Source organism: Lygodium microphyllum, chromosome 19 (assembly GCF_053477565.2).
Source record: "Lygodium microphyllum isolate KBCC chromosome 19, Lygodium_microphyllum_v1.1.10, whole genome shotgun sequence".
In the NCBI taxonomy this organism is placed as follows: domain Eukaryota; kingdom Viridiplantae; phylum Streptophyta; class Polypodiopsida; order Schizaeales; family Lygodiaceae; genus Lygodium; species Lygodium microphyllum.
In genome coordinates, this window is record NC_141153.1 from 105,159,499 (window position 1) to 105,174,180 (window position 14,682).

The 14,682-nt window shown below is 41.2% G+C and overlaps 1 protein-coding gene across 1 annotated transcript; it reads right to left on the bottom strand.

Annotated features, from left to right (window-relative positions):
• Positions 1 to 1,449: 1,449 nt before the first annotated feature.
• LOC148020240 (uncharacterized) lies at positions 1,450 to 4,916 on the bottom strand. Its single transcript, XM_087700569.1, has 4 exons — positions 4,221 to 4,916; positions 3,083 to 3,139; positions 2,849 to 2,985; positions 1,450 to 2,756 (listed from the first exon to the last, which is right to left on the bottom strand). The coding sequence occupies exons 1-4, from the start codon at positions 4,866 to 4,868 to the stop codon at positions 2,513 to 2,515; spliced, it is 1,086 nt and encodes a 361-aa protein (XP_087556695.1). The 5' UTR covers positions 4,869 to 4,916; the 3' UTR covers positions 1,450 to 2,512.
• Positions 4,917 to 14,682: the final 9,766 nt, after the last annotated feature.

The window sequence follows — 14,682 nt, forward strand, 5'->3', positions numbered from 1 at the left end:
GGAAGAAAGGTCTCCCTTAGATGCAAATAATTAATTTACTAGGACAACAAGTTCGTCTTCTTGGGCAATAGGTGCAAGGCAACTAAAGTAGAAATGGAAAGATAAAAGACCACACCTACCCACCTGGGTGCCATTTCTAACATGCTTCAAGGAAAGACAAGCTCCACACCTATGACCAATACCCTTAACAAATGCGTCCCTTGTGCAAAAGTCAAGTATTACTAGATGCAAATTATTGCCATTGTGGACTTACCATTCATGGAAGAGAGTGAATATAAAAAAGCCTACAAACATGAGTTAGCAAGGTGGAAAAGAGCTCACAACACATGGTTGAGCCCAACATGATTGGACTAACAATTCACATCCTTATGATGAACTCGAAGACATCTCAACCTAGTATTGGAGGTTCAACATTCCTATCAATTATTTAGAGATGAGAAAAATCCTCAATGTGGAGGTATCTCACGAACAACCCCAAGGCCAATCTTGTCATTCTCAAGTGCTAGTTCGACAAAAAGAGTAGAAATGGGCCAAGTTGTACGAGGCACTATTTGACTACTATAATTGTATAATGGTGACACTCCTGGAATTCGAAGATCACAAGGACAAAAAATATAGCAACATTGCAAAGGACTTTTCAGATATTGATAGTGAGAAACAAGACGGACAATGAATCTCAACACTGACTCTAAAAGTAAGACAACATTACAAATTTTGGTGGATCACAAGTCTCAAAAGGTTGATGGATTGGTAATAGATATCAAAGTGGCAATATTGAAATCAAAGTTCAAATGGTCAAAGCACTTCAAGATCCTAAACCATGAACAATCAAGATATGAGCCTACAAACCTCATCCCTACTCTCAAAGTCCTTGTACCAAGGGGAGCCAAGGTCAATGATGAAGATTGTACGATTGTACAAGAGTTGAACATAACAAGTTCAAAGTCAAACAATGATAAAGATACCAACCTTGAGATTGCACGACCTAATAAAGCTAAGCAATCTAAAACAAAGCTTCCCTATATACTTTAGATGATGGAAGCTAGAGGATGCCTAAGAATAACTAAGACTTTGATGATGACAACCAATGAAAACCAAAAGATCTCCACAAGTGACTCACTCAACTCAAGAAGGGAGATCGGATTGTTGTAATGCTTGAGTGCCAAGAGGAAAGGAAAATCCAATAAGCCCATCAAGAGACCTACAAAGATCAAGAAGGTGAACCTTGCCAAGAAAGGGCAACCTCCCAAGCACGTGTGTACCACTAACAGCCTTATAAAAGAGGAGAAAAAAAGCTCATTGAGGCACTAACAAAGTTTACACCAACCTTAAAAGGGGTACTTGCCACATCTACTCATTCAAACAATACCAACAAACCATAACACCAAGCCCACAAAACAAAGACCCTGAACGATAAACCCCAAGTACACACATCTTATACGAGAAAAGTTAGATAGCCATCTTGAGGCAAAGCTCATTTGCAAAATAAACCATACAGATTGGGTGTCACCCTTAGTAGTGGTAATCAAAATGAACATGAAAATTGGAGTATGCATAAACTACAAGGAGGTAAATCTAGCTACTAAGAGGAACCACTATCCATTGCCATACGTCACATGATTAAATGAGTAGCTTCCTTGATGGATGTAGGTCTACCCTTACAATTAGCACAAAACCGCCTTTGCCAAGGAATAGGGAGTGCAACACATAGGTATCCTCCTTCAGCTAAACATGACTTATCTGCTTTGAGTAGCCAATGTCAGAAAGGCATCTGCAAGTTTACAAAAACTTTACAGGATGGAGCTACATAAACATGTAATATGTCTGAATCCAACCCAAAAAGCAGAGTCACAAATCCACGACATAATGAAGCACCCTTGCAAGTCTAAGCGTAAGCACTCGTGAGAGAGAGAGAGAGAGAGAGAGAGAGAGAGAGAGAGAGAGAGATTTACGAGAGAGAGAGAGAGAGAGAGAGAGCAATGCATCCTTCCTTGTACCCGATATAAACAAATTCCCAAGCAAGGATCACAGAAGCAGACAAAACCATGCATCCTCTCCTGTGCAGTCGGTTGGTTGAGCATTTACCTTCAACAAACCAAGCTCCCCAAAGCATACAGCTTGTTGCCTCCTCTTCTGCCAATGTTTTAGAACTCATGGCAGATAAGTGAGAGAGAGCGACTTCTCTGCACTGTACTAGTCTGTTATATATCAGACAAAAGGATTAGAAAAGCCATACTCAGAGCGCTGGAGGTGATGCAGGCAGTAGCCCCTGTGCATAGTGCCCCTTAGAAAGGGTCCTGCGACCGTCTTTTTCAAGCAGATTTCCCAGTCACAATTTTTCTGGTCTACTTGCAAGAATAAATGCTTCATATTCATCATTCAATTACTGTACAAACTCAATCAAAGCAAGAAGAACTTGTCTGTGGCTGGCATGATGGGCCTTCCCTCAAAATCCCATCCACAGAAAGATAAGGGGCAAACCGGACATCCAATGTCCACCCACAAACTGCTCTCACTTTTGAAGGGTCTCAAGAGGCCCAGGATTGCAACGCAGACAAAATCCAACCAGCTCATCCTTCAAGAATGGAGGCTTGTTCTCTTCTCGGTCAGGACAGGTGGTGTAAGATGCATACATATTGTCGAGGCGCCACCGCCCATCTGGCAAGCGGACCACTTGATGATGAGGCCAGTGATTTATTTGCACCCTCTGACCTCTCTGTTTACTCCTCTCGGTTTTCTTCATTTTAACAAACTGCCTGTCCGGACGTAGGCCTCAATGTAAACATCCCAATCCATAATGGCATTGCATAATTGCATAACTTATATAATACAAATACAACGCACTCACCACACACTTTCTTGGCCACCCCAAATAGGATCGTTCTCTTGCAAGGATGTGACGCTGTGATCACAATGAAATCTTCGAAGTAATGGAGTCTCTCCGCGGCTTGTCGGATCTAACGAATGCCAGTATGGCCCACACGTCTGAATCAACATAACACCACAAAAATTCATTACCAAAGAATCAATAGCATGACGCATACATAAAAGATTGAATACCCGCTTTTCAAAGTGAACCTACAGGCTTCACTCGCATTTCCCAGATGTGAGCACACATCTCTTCTGGTGTCAATTCAACCTGCCAAAACAAGAGAAGCTATAGTTACAAGCCCACAAAAATGTCAGAATCATTCTGACAAAACACAATGACCTGACCCTCAAGTCCTCGCTAAAGATGCAGAGTGTGAAGCTCTAATGATAGCTGCAGGTGAAAGGTCTAGTATTTTTGTAGAACTAGACAACAGCTATGTGATCAAGTCTGTGATCAAGAATGTCACAAAAGGTAATCACAGAAAAAATACTCTCGCATGTGGCTTCTAAGAATAGGCATTCCGAAATCACAAACTGCTGAGGCTGGCAAGCACGAATATGTTTTCCGTAGGGCCCTCTCTAAAGACCATTCATCATCTGTACTCAAGTAAGATGATCTGTACCCCGGAGAGCACCATGACCCAGCTGTAAACAACTCATTCAGTAAGATCACCAGAACCATTACAAAAGCCTTGTTAATCATCACTAAGGTTGATACATTCACATACGTCCCATTCAAATCCCACCTGCTTATCAACGATAAGCTTTGGACCATGTCAAGCTTTTTAGCACGTAAAGTCCCAATTCTACTGGGCGCTTGTGAAGTGCCACTAGCAAATACTTCATGCCCACAAATATTACTTTAGTCCTTGCCACCTTCCATTTCTCAGGATTCAAGCGTCCTCCATCTTGATCCAATCTACAAAAGACCTCGTCACCTTGCCTTTGCTTGAACATTAAACCCTTTCGGACTTCTCTCTATCTCTCTCTATATATATACAAAAAAGAGTTTCCCAAAGAATTTCTCCAGAACAGTTCTCCAGAACAGCACAGCCAATCCCCTCGCATCTGTAGAATAACTAGACAATTATTTAGATCGGTAAACACACCCGAGCTCCTTGAAGTCTTGCCTTTCACGAGGCTAGTGCCCCACCCGACTACAATCTTACGAGGGGATAGTATCTCTTCATAACATCTTAGGTCAAGAACCTGTGATGCGTCAAAATTTGATGCATGCCGAGCAGCAACTTGATCTAATGAAGGTTCAGCCCCGTGTGGACTAAGGACTTGACATGAAACGCACAGAATCCCGTTTCTGTAATTAAGAGAAGAGAAGGTAGAATACATACCCGGGAAGCATCCCTCATGATGATGGAAAAGGCGGCGAAGGGAGGGAAGGGGACGGAGGATCGCAGGATGGGGAGCGGGACATGGGCGCGGGTGCAGAGCATCCGCTCGATGTGGGGCCTCCAGAGGCTGTCAGTGGAGGCGCAGGACCGCCAGGCAGTGCAGACGGCAGTGCATCGGGTGAGGCTGAGGGCGTCGAGGAGGGGTAGGATGCCAGTCAGGAAAAGGTCGACGCCGAGGGCGGTGAGAGGCTCCACGCAGCGCAGAGGGGGCGAGGGTGGGGGCAGCGGGGTGTGAGGAAAATCAGGCAGCACGGTCTTGCAGCCGGGCGTAGGCGGCAGCGGCAGCGGCAGGGGCAGGGGCAAGGGAAGAGGGAGAGGGAGAGGAAGAGGAAGAGGAAGGGGGAGGGAGAGTGGGGGAGAGGCAGGGACAGGGGATGCAGAAGATGAAGGTGATGGTGGTGGTGGTGGTGATGGTGATGGTGAAGCAGACGTTGATGATGATGATGATGATGATAATGGAGACACATCTACCAACACATCGCTCCTGCACACCATTTGCTGCTGCTGTTGATGAAGCAGCATTACAGTCGGTAGGCCTTGTAAGTTCTCTCCCTCTGAAACCTCTCTTTGGGCTTGACTCACGAGCATACCAGGTGGTTTCTCAGCACTGCCTCGCCCTTTCAAAACGTCAGAACATCATAGGATCTCCCCCCTTGTCTGGGGCCCCTCCCCTCGCACCCCAACACACACTGCCTGTGGCTGTGTGGTGTTGACTCAGCACTACACCCTCTCAAAGCACAACCCCATTCACATGACCTTGCATAGTTAGGCCTAGGATACACATCGGTCACTTGACAATGGACATTCTAAAGTCGATGGAGCTCTCATTCTTGCCAGTGCAGCCATTAGCACTTCATCAAGTCCACATAGTACCCTACTTGTTCAACTTGCAGAAGTTAACCGCACACAGCATCAATCCATTGGTTAACAAGGTATCAACATAGCCAACGTAGGCTTTCTCCCTCCTTATCTATTTTTTATTCGTGGAGTTGTTAAGTTTGGACCACCACTTCAGCTAACATGTGACTATGATGTTTCAAGTTAATGTTCGATGATTGCACAAGTTGAGTTCCTACAAGTGGCTGGGGTCTTAGCCAAATAAGGTAGTCTTATGTTGTCTAAAATTTCACGGTGTCACCATCTTTTGTATGTCACATGGATCATATAACAATTCTCTTATATCTATGTGAGATTATCCTTAATATTTGCACTAGGAAGAGAGAACAATCATCTTGGTATAATGACACCACTAAGGTTATGTATGGCTTTTTCACGGAAACAAGGAGAGAGAATCTATACTACATTAGAATTGAAAGAAATACCATATCTATCCCCAATCCTACATGGGAGTTTGAGAGAATAACCAACATAATAACCTTTTTTGGCCAAAAGGAACAAAATGTTGAATTGGTTATACAAAGTGTTGTTTCTACATAGTATAGCCATTCAATGATGAAGGGGAAAATGGAAGCATTTTTCTTTCTTAAAACTAACACAAGGTATTTGTACATTGTATTCGGTGAGACTTTGACCAAAAATAGAGGTTATAAGCTCATAGGCAATAAAAACCTTCAAAACAAAAGATCTCAAAATGGGCAATAGCCAACTCCATTTATGCAAGCATCTATTGCAACTAACATGGGTGTGAGTACACATTTTGCAACTAATAGTGAGCATATTGTAAAACTATATTGGTTGTGTAGTCAAATCTTTCAATCATCATCCTCATTTGAAAGGTAAGTAATCTCAATAACCCAATTTCATGAGATGATTCATGATTCGGATGATGGATGTGATGATTGATGATTAATGAGTCAAGTCTGCAACTTCTATTGTTGTGTGCAGGTCTCACGTTGCACACTCAACTCTAATTTTCTCCTACATCCCTCTTCCCAACACTTGATCAGGTTGGTCTTCCTCTCTTACTCAACAATTTCTATGAAGAAAAAATATAAATGTGTTGAATCAAATATAAAAATTACTTTTCAAAGAGCTCTCTCTCTCTCTCTCTCTCTCTCTCTCTCTCTCTCTCTCTCTCTCTCTCTCTCTCTCTCTCTCTCTCTCTCTCTCTCTCTCTCTCTCTCTCTCTCTCTCTCTCTCTCTCTCTCTCTCTCTCTCCCAACAGAATCTAAACAAAGTAATAGATTATGGACTATGGATCCACATTTAGCTTACTAGCAAGGAAAAAGAGGGAGATCCATCAATGGGTGAATTATTAAAGCTAACTTAAGAGTTTTATTATAGGTGGCTCTTTGTTTGAAGGGTGTATTTTTTTTTCACCCTTGTATAAAGGTTTGTAAATAGATTTGGCTTTGGATCACTTTGCAAAAAACCTAATTGCAAAAAAGTGCTTGAGGTTTGAATGGTCTTATTTTAAGTCTAAAAGATTCATTTTTTCACCTTAGAAAATCCCATTGATTTATCCCCATGTTATTTTCATAGATATTAAGGTCCGCAATCCTAATACTATTGTGGAAACCTTTAATAGCGACATTCCAGAGGTGGTTGCATCCACTCTACAAGACACATGAATGTTAGGAGGGCAAGGCAAATGGCCATGGGTAAAGCCATTAAATGATGATTCACAAATGCACGAAATAGGCACAACTCTAGTATAGTGTGGGTAGTCTTATTTTGTTGGAGCTACAACACTTGCATCAGAAATTTGACTGTGCAAAACTAGCAAGACATAGCTTGGAAGCACAATGTTGCATAAGAGCTTCATGTCTTGCAACAACAAATTTATGTTGCAATTGAGCAAGATATTGCATGGAAGACTAGGATTGTTGTTGCTCTACAAGGATTGCTTGTGGCATTGCTTCCCTTGGGCATCCACAAGGACACTAGCAAGCTATACAATGAGATGTGGGGCATGTTGTGGGGTGGAGAACAAGGGTGCGTAGTTTTGAGCTTGAAGTCTCAAATTGATAGGATTGAGATAGAAGGTACAAACTTGAAGATGCATCTTAGACTTTTAAGTGTCATGGTTGTTAGGTTGAGTAATGAATCACACACTGGAGTGAATGGCAATGTCCCCCCTCCTTTGACAGGTGGTGTGCATCCCTTTGGAGGTGCGAATATTGTTGTGGGGCCCTTTAGAGTCAAGCGTTAGGCATTGTCGGCATGCCAATGAGGATTTTGTAGAATATCAATCTCCACTATATGGAACATGTTGAATTATTTCTTAGTTGCTTTTGTATTATGATTTTAAGTTTGTTATCTTTATTTGTCGATGAGTTTAGAAAAAATTAGTTGTTTCAAAGTGCTCGTTAGAAAATTTATTTGTTTACCTCTCTCTCTCTGTGTATGTGCATTTATGATTTTAAGTTTGTTGTATTTGTTCATTGATGTGTGGAGATGTGTTGTAAAGTGACATGTATCCATGATTATGTGTAGGCGTCTTGTAATGCCTATCCCCCTCCCCCCCCCCCCCTCTCTCTCTCTCTCTCTCTCTCTCTCTCTCTCTCTCTCTCTCTCTCTCTCTCTCTCTCTCTCTCTCAATGAGTGTTTTAAAATTTGCATGTGTCTCATCTTTATGTGTTTCTATATTCATGTGCATGCAGTCTATGTTTCTCTATCTTTGTGTATGTGTGTGGGTGTCTTGCAAACTCACATGTACCCATCCTTATATTTAGGTTTGTTAATGTGTATCTCTTGCAATGCCTTTGTGTGTGTGTGTGTGTGTGTGTGTGTGTGTGCGCGCGCGCGGGTCTGTGTGCATGCGTGTGTGTGTGTGTGTGTGTGTGTGTGTGTGTGTGTGTGTGTGTGTGTGTGTGTGTGTGTGTGTGTGTGTGTGTGCGTGTGTGTGTGTGTGTGCGTGCGTGTGGGTGTGTGTGGGGGGGTGTGTGTGTGTGCATGCGTGCGTGCGTACGTACGTAGGTATCCATGCATGTATGTATGTATGTATGTATGTATGTATGTATGTATGTATGTATGTATGTATGTATGTATGTATGTATGTATGTATGGACTCGTGTGCATGCACTTTATGTTTCTCTATCTTTGTGTATGTGTGTGGGCATGTTGTAAAGTGACATGTATCCATGTTTATATGTAGGTATTTATTCTCTCTCTCTCTCTCTCTCTCTCTCTCTCTCTCTCTCTCTATGTATATATATATATATATATATATATATATTAAGTTTGCATGTGTCTCATCTTTATGCATATTTATATTCATGTGCATGCATTTTATATTTCTCTATCTTTGTGTGGGTGTCTTGCAAATTCACATGTACCCATCATTATATGTAGGTCTTTTAACATGCATGTCTCTTGTGATGCCTTTGTTTGTGTGCGTGCGTGCGTGCGTGGGGGTGTGTGTGTGTGTGTGTGTGTGTGTGTGTGTGTGTGTGTGTGTGTGTGTGTGTGTGTGTGTGTGTGTGTGTGTGTGTGTGTGTGTGTGTGTGTGTGTGTGTGTGTGTGTGTGTGTGTGTGTGTGTGTGTGTGTGTGTGTGTGTGTGTGTGTGTGTGTGTGTGTGTGTGTGTGTGTGTGTGTGTGTGTTTCTTGTTGATAACATTTTTATTTTGTATTTTCCCTTTTCAAATAGATCTTCATATTAGCACTTTGATATGGCTCCAAATGTGCCTATGCTTTCAAGGGAGCCCATGCTAGGCTTTGGTTAAACTTCACAAGAGTTAGTCAAAGACACAATGCAAGACTTCACACACAAATGCATAGGGTTCACTTGGGTCTTGCTTTATATCGTTCTCTAGAAGAAGTAAAGCACATAGAATGTCCTCTATAATGAATAATGGTACTTCTCATGGGGTGCAAACGTTGAATATGTCTATGCTTGCAAGTCAACTGCGCCCATTGTTGCATACAAGAGGCACAATCCCACAAATTCTTGAAAGACCACTTAATGAGCACAACCACTGAGATTCGATCCTTCTAATGGTGGGGTCCTTTTGCTTTTGCACAATCTCCAGAGATGTAGAGTCATCCAATAATGAGTGTATTGCATTTTCGAGACCTTGGACCTCATTGCCTCTCATAAATGACTAATGCATGTTCTCATTGTCACACAAAAGCTAGGTTAGCGAGTCAAAGAATACTCATTGTCCAATAGTGGGGAAACATTGCTATAGTAATGGAAAAGTTTCTTTGCCTCCCCACCAAGAACCACCTAAACATTTGTAGAGTTTGCTACATAGTAAGCATGTGCACAATTCAAGAGATATATTTGTGCATACAATGCTGCACTTAGTTTTGTTTCTATGGACGCAGAGATAAATGAGATGCTACTCGCTAGGTGTAATAGCAACACCTTTCGATGCATGGTTCCATCTATCATCGTATTGGCTCTATGGGGCCCGATTGATGGAACAATGCAAGGTCAAGATTTATGAAGTTATATGTGTACAATACATAGCATGAAATCTAGAATAGGATGGTTGTTATACCAAACCTTAATGGTGATGTATTGGGATTGCTACAAGAAATGATGCATGCTCATAATGTTTACTCTCGTGCTTTCCAATATGGTCTAAGACTGTGTTGCAAAACCCTATGGTGGAACTAAGAATAACTATTGCTAAGGGTCAGTGTAACTTGAGACAATACTTTGTGCATGACAGTAATGAGGTTGTTGCTATTATGTGTGGGCAAGGTGATGATGATACCTTACAACATCATGACATAAAGGTGCATTCAAGGAATGGTGTATGTGTCTCTATATCCAACTTGCTCAAAGCTACATGCCATTGCTTTATGTACTTTTGTTCCCCGCAATAATGAGGATGGATGGCATATGAAACTTCCATACACTACAATTTCCTTGGATCTTCATATGGAATAGGTGCCTAACAAGGAATGTGACATGCAAATGTAGTATTACACATTTCCTATTTAAGTGCAATTAGATACTACCATGCATCTTTTATATAAAGGCTGATTGTTGCAACAATACATGGTGGTTGCAAATGATGGGCATTGTGCTATGTTGGGAAGATTGGGCCATATGTATCACAATTGTACCACAATGCCATGGCAATTGTTCGTAGTAGAGGGAAGCGTGATCTTTTTGTTACATATACTTGCAATCCAAGATGGTCAAAGATCAATGATGCTTTGTTGCGTGGATAGATAGTGCATGATAGGCTAAATTTGACCACTAGGGTCTTTTATCATAAACACAAAGACACGATGAATTCCATTTTGAAGAAGATTTTTTTTGGTAAAGTTGTTGTGCAAGCTAGTGTGGTGGAGTCTTAGAAGTGGGGCTTGCCACACTCACATACTTTGATGTTGCAGAGCAATTTTAAGCCTAGGGACGTAGAACACTATGATAGACTGGTTCCTAAACTATTTGACACTATTGTGGCTTGCAATATGTATGGTCCATGTCACCCTTACTGTCATAAAACCCAAAGAAAATACCATCAAAAATCATGCACACACACACACACAAACAAAGGCACTTCATTGTTGCATGTCTATAAAGATGTTGGTGGCCCATAAATTTATAAAGAAACATAGAAACATATGTCTATATAAAAGGAAAATCAAGGAGACTCCCTTATATATGCAAGTCTTTGAGTTTTATGGCATTATACATTAGTAACCCACTGACATGATATTGAACCTACGTGCATCTCATCAAGCCCCATATACAATTTGAAGTGCATATGTCATCCAACAATGTTAAAATTATTGTATAAAATATGGAGTTGACTAAGAGGGGTTGGATTAAATATTGATCAAGGGTTGGTGGAAGTATTTTGGTTTTGGTCAAAAAGCATAATCATTTTATGATAATGTACACTAACTAAATCTCAATTGGTCAAATGCATAACCATTTTGGTTAGAAGCATAACCCTTTTATGATAGTAGAAACTAATTAAGCTTATGTCTATTGATGCACACAGCTTATTGAGTCTTAAAGTAGAAAACAAGTCAACAAAAATTAAGTTTCACCCAATATTTTGTATACATTGTATTGCAAGCAAATCCTTTAGTTCCATATATAGTAGCATGAATTAGTTGAGATGTTTGGATTTAAAAACTTAATGCCACATGATTACCATAGTATGCATTCATGAATTATTAAATAAGCTCACAAAATTTATCCAGTTATGATACTAACATGATGGTAGTTGGTAGAACACTATGCCAACTTCACTTAATTTATCAAAATCAAGCTCTTGATACTACTACATTCACCATATTGCAAGAAAACCTCAATGTAACTCAAAAAATAGTATATTAACTCTTTCAAGGCATTACATGAAAGCATTGATCCAAGTCAAAGGCTAGTCTAGCTCTTGTAAGGTCATCCAAACCAACTAAAGAATTTGAATGAAATGTTTGCACATAGAAGAAGCTAATTAAGATGGACACTTCTAGGATGACCATCAAAATGATGTTATTTAGGAGGCGCGTGCACAAAGAGAGAGAGAGAGAGAGAGAGAGAGAGAGAGAGAGAGAGAGAGAGAGAGAGAGAGAGAGAGAGAGAGAGAGAGAGAGAGAGAGAGAGAGAGAGAGAGAGAGAGAGAGAGAGAGAGAGAGAGAGAGAGTAGAGAGTAGAGTAGTTTATTATCGTCCACAGAAGGCCAAATTATGACCCATGGGACCTTTCCATATATACAATGATTCTCCTCCCCCATGGTAGAAAAGGGTAGTTACGGTGAAAGAATGATCTATGCAGCGTGGTTCTCCCGAAAGCGTAATATGCGGGTGATGAGACCCCCTAACTTCAATATAGGAATAGTGGTCAGAAACTAGTGAAGTGGCGCTTGTAAAGTGATATCAAATTCAGCCCGTATGTGTGCATATGCTAGGCATGTCATAATCATGTGCTCCTCTGATTCTACACTCTATAATCCACACAACTTGCATAATCTCATCTCTCTTGCCTGTCCACTTCCATGCACCTATCTTGATCAATAAAGTGTGTAATCGAGTTTGAAGTCGTGCAATACTCCATCTGAGAGAGAGAGAGAGAGAGAGAGAGAGAGAGAGAGAGAGAGAGAGAGAGAGAGAGAGAGAGAGAGAGAGAGAGAGAGAGAGAGAGAGAGAGAGAGAGAGAGAGAGAGAGAGAGAGAGAGAGAGAGAGAGAGCGAGAGAGAGAGAGGGAGGGAGGGAGGGAGGGAGGGAGGGAGAGAGAGAGAGAGAGAGAGAGAGAGAGAGAGAGAGAGAGAGAGAGAGAGAGAGAGAGAGAGAGAGAGAGAGAGAGCGAGAGAGAGAGGGAGGGAGGGAGGGAGGGAGGGAGGGAGGGAGGGAGGGAGAGAGAGAGAGAGAGAGAGAGAGAGAGAGAGAGAGAGAGAGAGGGAGAGTAGAGAGTGAAGATTTAACTTTCCTATTTCCACTTGTAGAGTTAAAAAGCAACTTTCCTATTTTGTTAGCTTGTAAAGTTTTCAATAGGCCACTTGATTAAGATATGATGCATCACTATAATCAAGTATAAATATCTTATCAAATTGCCATAGAATCCCCATTAGGCATTGATAACTCCCTTGCAAATGAGGTGGGTTCGCTCCATTGCCTTTGAGCACCATTGCCTCTTGGTAAATGCACTTAAGTCCAATCCATTTTTGTGTGGAGCTCTTCATTCTCTCGATGAGCCTCCACAAGCTGTCATTGCACTTCTACTATGTCATGATGGGAGTCGACTAGATGCACAAAGGGTTGCATAGTAGACTCCCTTGATCTGCACTTCAAGCCTTTAGTGGTATAGGCCAATGCTTGCTAAGAAACTTTATGTTGAATTCCCTAGGCAGTGTGACAAAAGCATCCATGGTGGGAAGATTACTAAATGTCATGCCAACTTACGCATTTGACTAGGATGATGAAGGGCTCTAAGGGCATGTATTGGGGAAAATGCCACTTTTAAGGAGGACTAGCTTGGTCTTCAAGTGCATCCTAGATTGGGACCTAAAGGCAAATCTTAGGAAGAAGGCCAGAGTTAAGAAGGAGGAGGAATAGTCAAAGGATCATCCAGCTTCAAATCTAGAGTTGGGGACACTGGGTCCAAATCAATGGTTTGTGGATGGAGCAAGTGATTGCTTTTGAACTCCATCTTTGACTTCATCCATCGTTGTCATTGTTGCCACTTCCTATACTCTTGATGTCATGGTGGCTGAAGTTTTCATCACTTGAAATGCCTTAGATGGGATCCCTTCTTAGGGATAGGGAAGAGAAATGATAAATGCTAGAGCTAAGCTTGTTTTTCACTAATTTCTTCTCCCCGGCCACATGTAAGATTTGAAACTCCAAAAACACCAAGAAAATGGCATTCCAGATACTTCAACCACTATTTGTATGAAAGGAGAGGGAGACCACCCAAGTAGATAAGTTAAAAGCCTTCGATTGAATAGAAAGAACCTCCATTAAAAACTTGATCATTGGCTACTTACTAAATCTGACATGTTTCCTAGCTAGTATTCCTCTCCCCTGGACCACCAAATGGCACCCTCATTTGAGTTGCTATAAGCTATACATGTGTCTCAGCCACACCTTCAATAGGTAGTAGTAATCACTCAACCACTAGTATAGGAATAAGTAACATCTTTGAAACACATAATCCTCAAAAAGTGAAGCCCTCTGCAAGTTGCTAGCAAATGAGCTCACCGTACTTGTTAGGGCAAGTAATAGACCAAGATAGCTACAGAAGGGAAGAAACCCAATGGAATCAAGCCACTCCTTGATGGCATCTCCATGGACAAATGGAAATTAATAATAAACTCAATTATTGCCATGGTTGAGTAGAACACGAAGTGATAGAAAGCAAGGGAGATCATTTATCGGGAGGAATGGGAGAGAGCAATGGATTACACAATATATACATCCCAAGAACTCCCAACATTTGTATGATATGTGCATGCCCAAAAATGGAATAAAATAAAACTTCTAATACATTCTTCTAATAACATAATAGATACATCACAAGAACTCCCAACATTTGTATGACAAGTGCATGGCCAAAAATCGAATAGGATAATGCGTCTAATATATTATTCTCACCTCAACCAAAGGGGTGATGACTGGTCTCTTAAAAATTGTGCACCTTGAAAAGCCATGTCACCAGTTCCCTCATGATGTGCCTCAAGATGTGTACACAAATAGAGAGGGCAAGGTTGCCACATCATTTGCATCTTATAATGGACAATCTATGCCTGATGGTTGGCTAGCTAGATCCAAAAGCCAACCCACATCCACTTTGATCCAAGTCACCATAAAAAAATCATCTAAGGCTAGTTGAGCTGTTGTTGGGACATCTAAACTATAGGTCTACATTGAGTGTGAACCGAATCTAAAAATAGGCATCACAATCGCAAACTTGAATAGGGTTGGAATTGGAACCCATTAATAATACATGGCAACAAGCCATGTAGATCAATCAAATTAAAATCATTAGAGCTATTGTTTTAGAGTATCCTAAATGGTCCACTCCATTAGAAA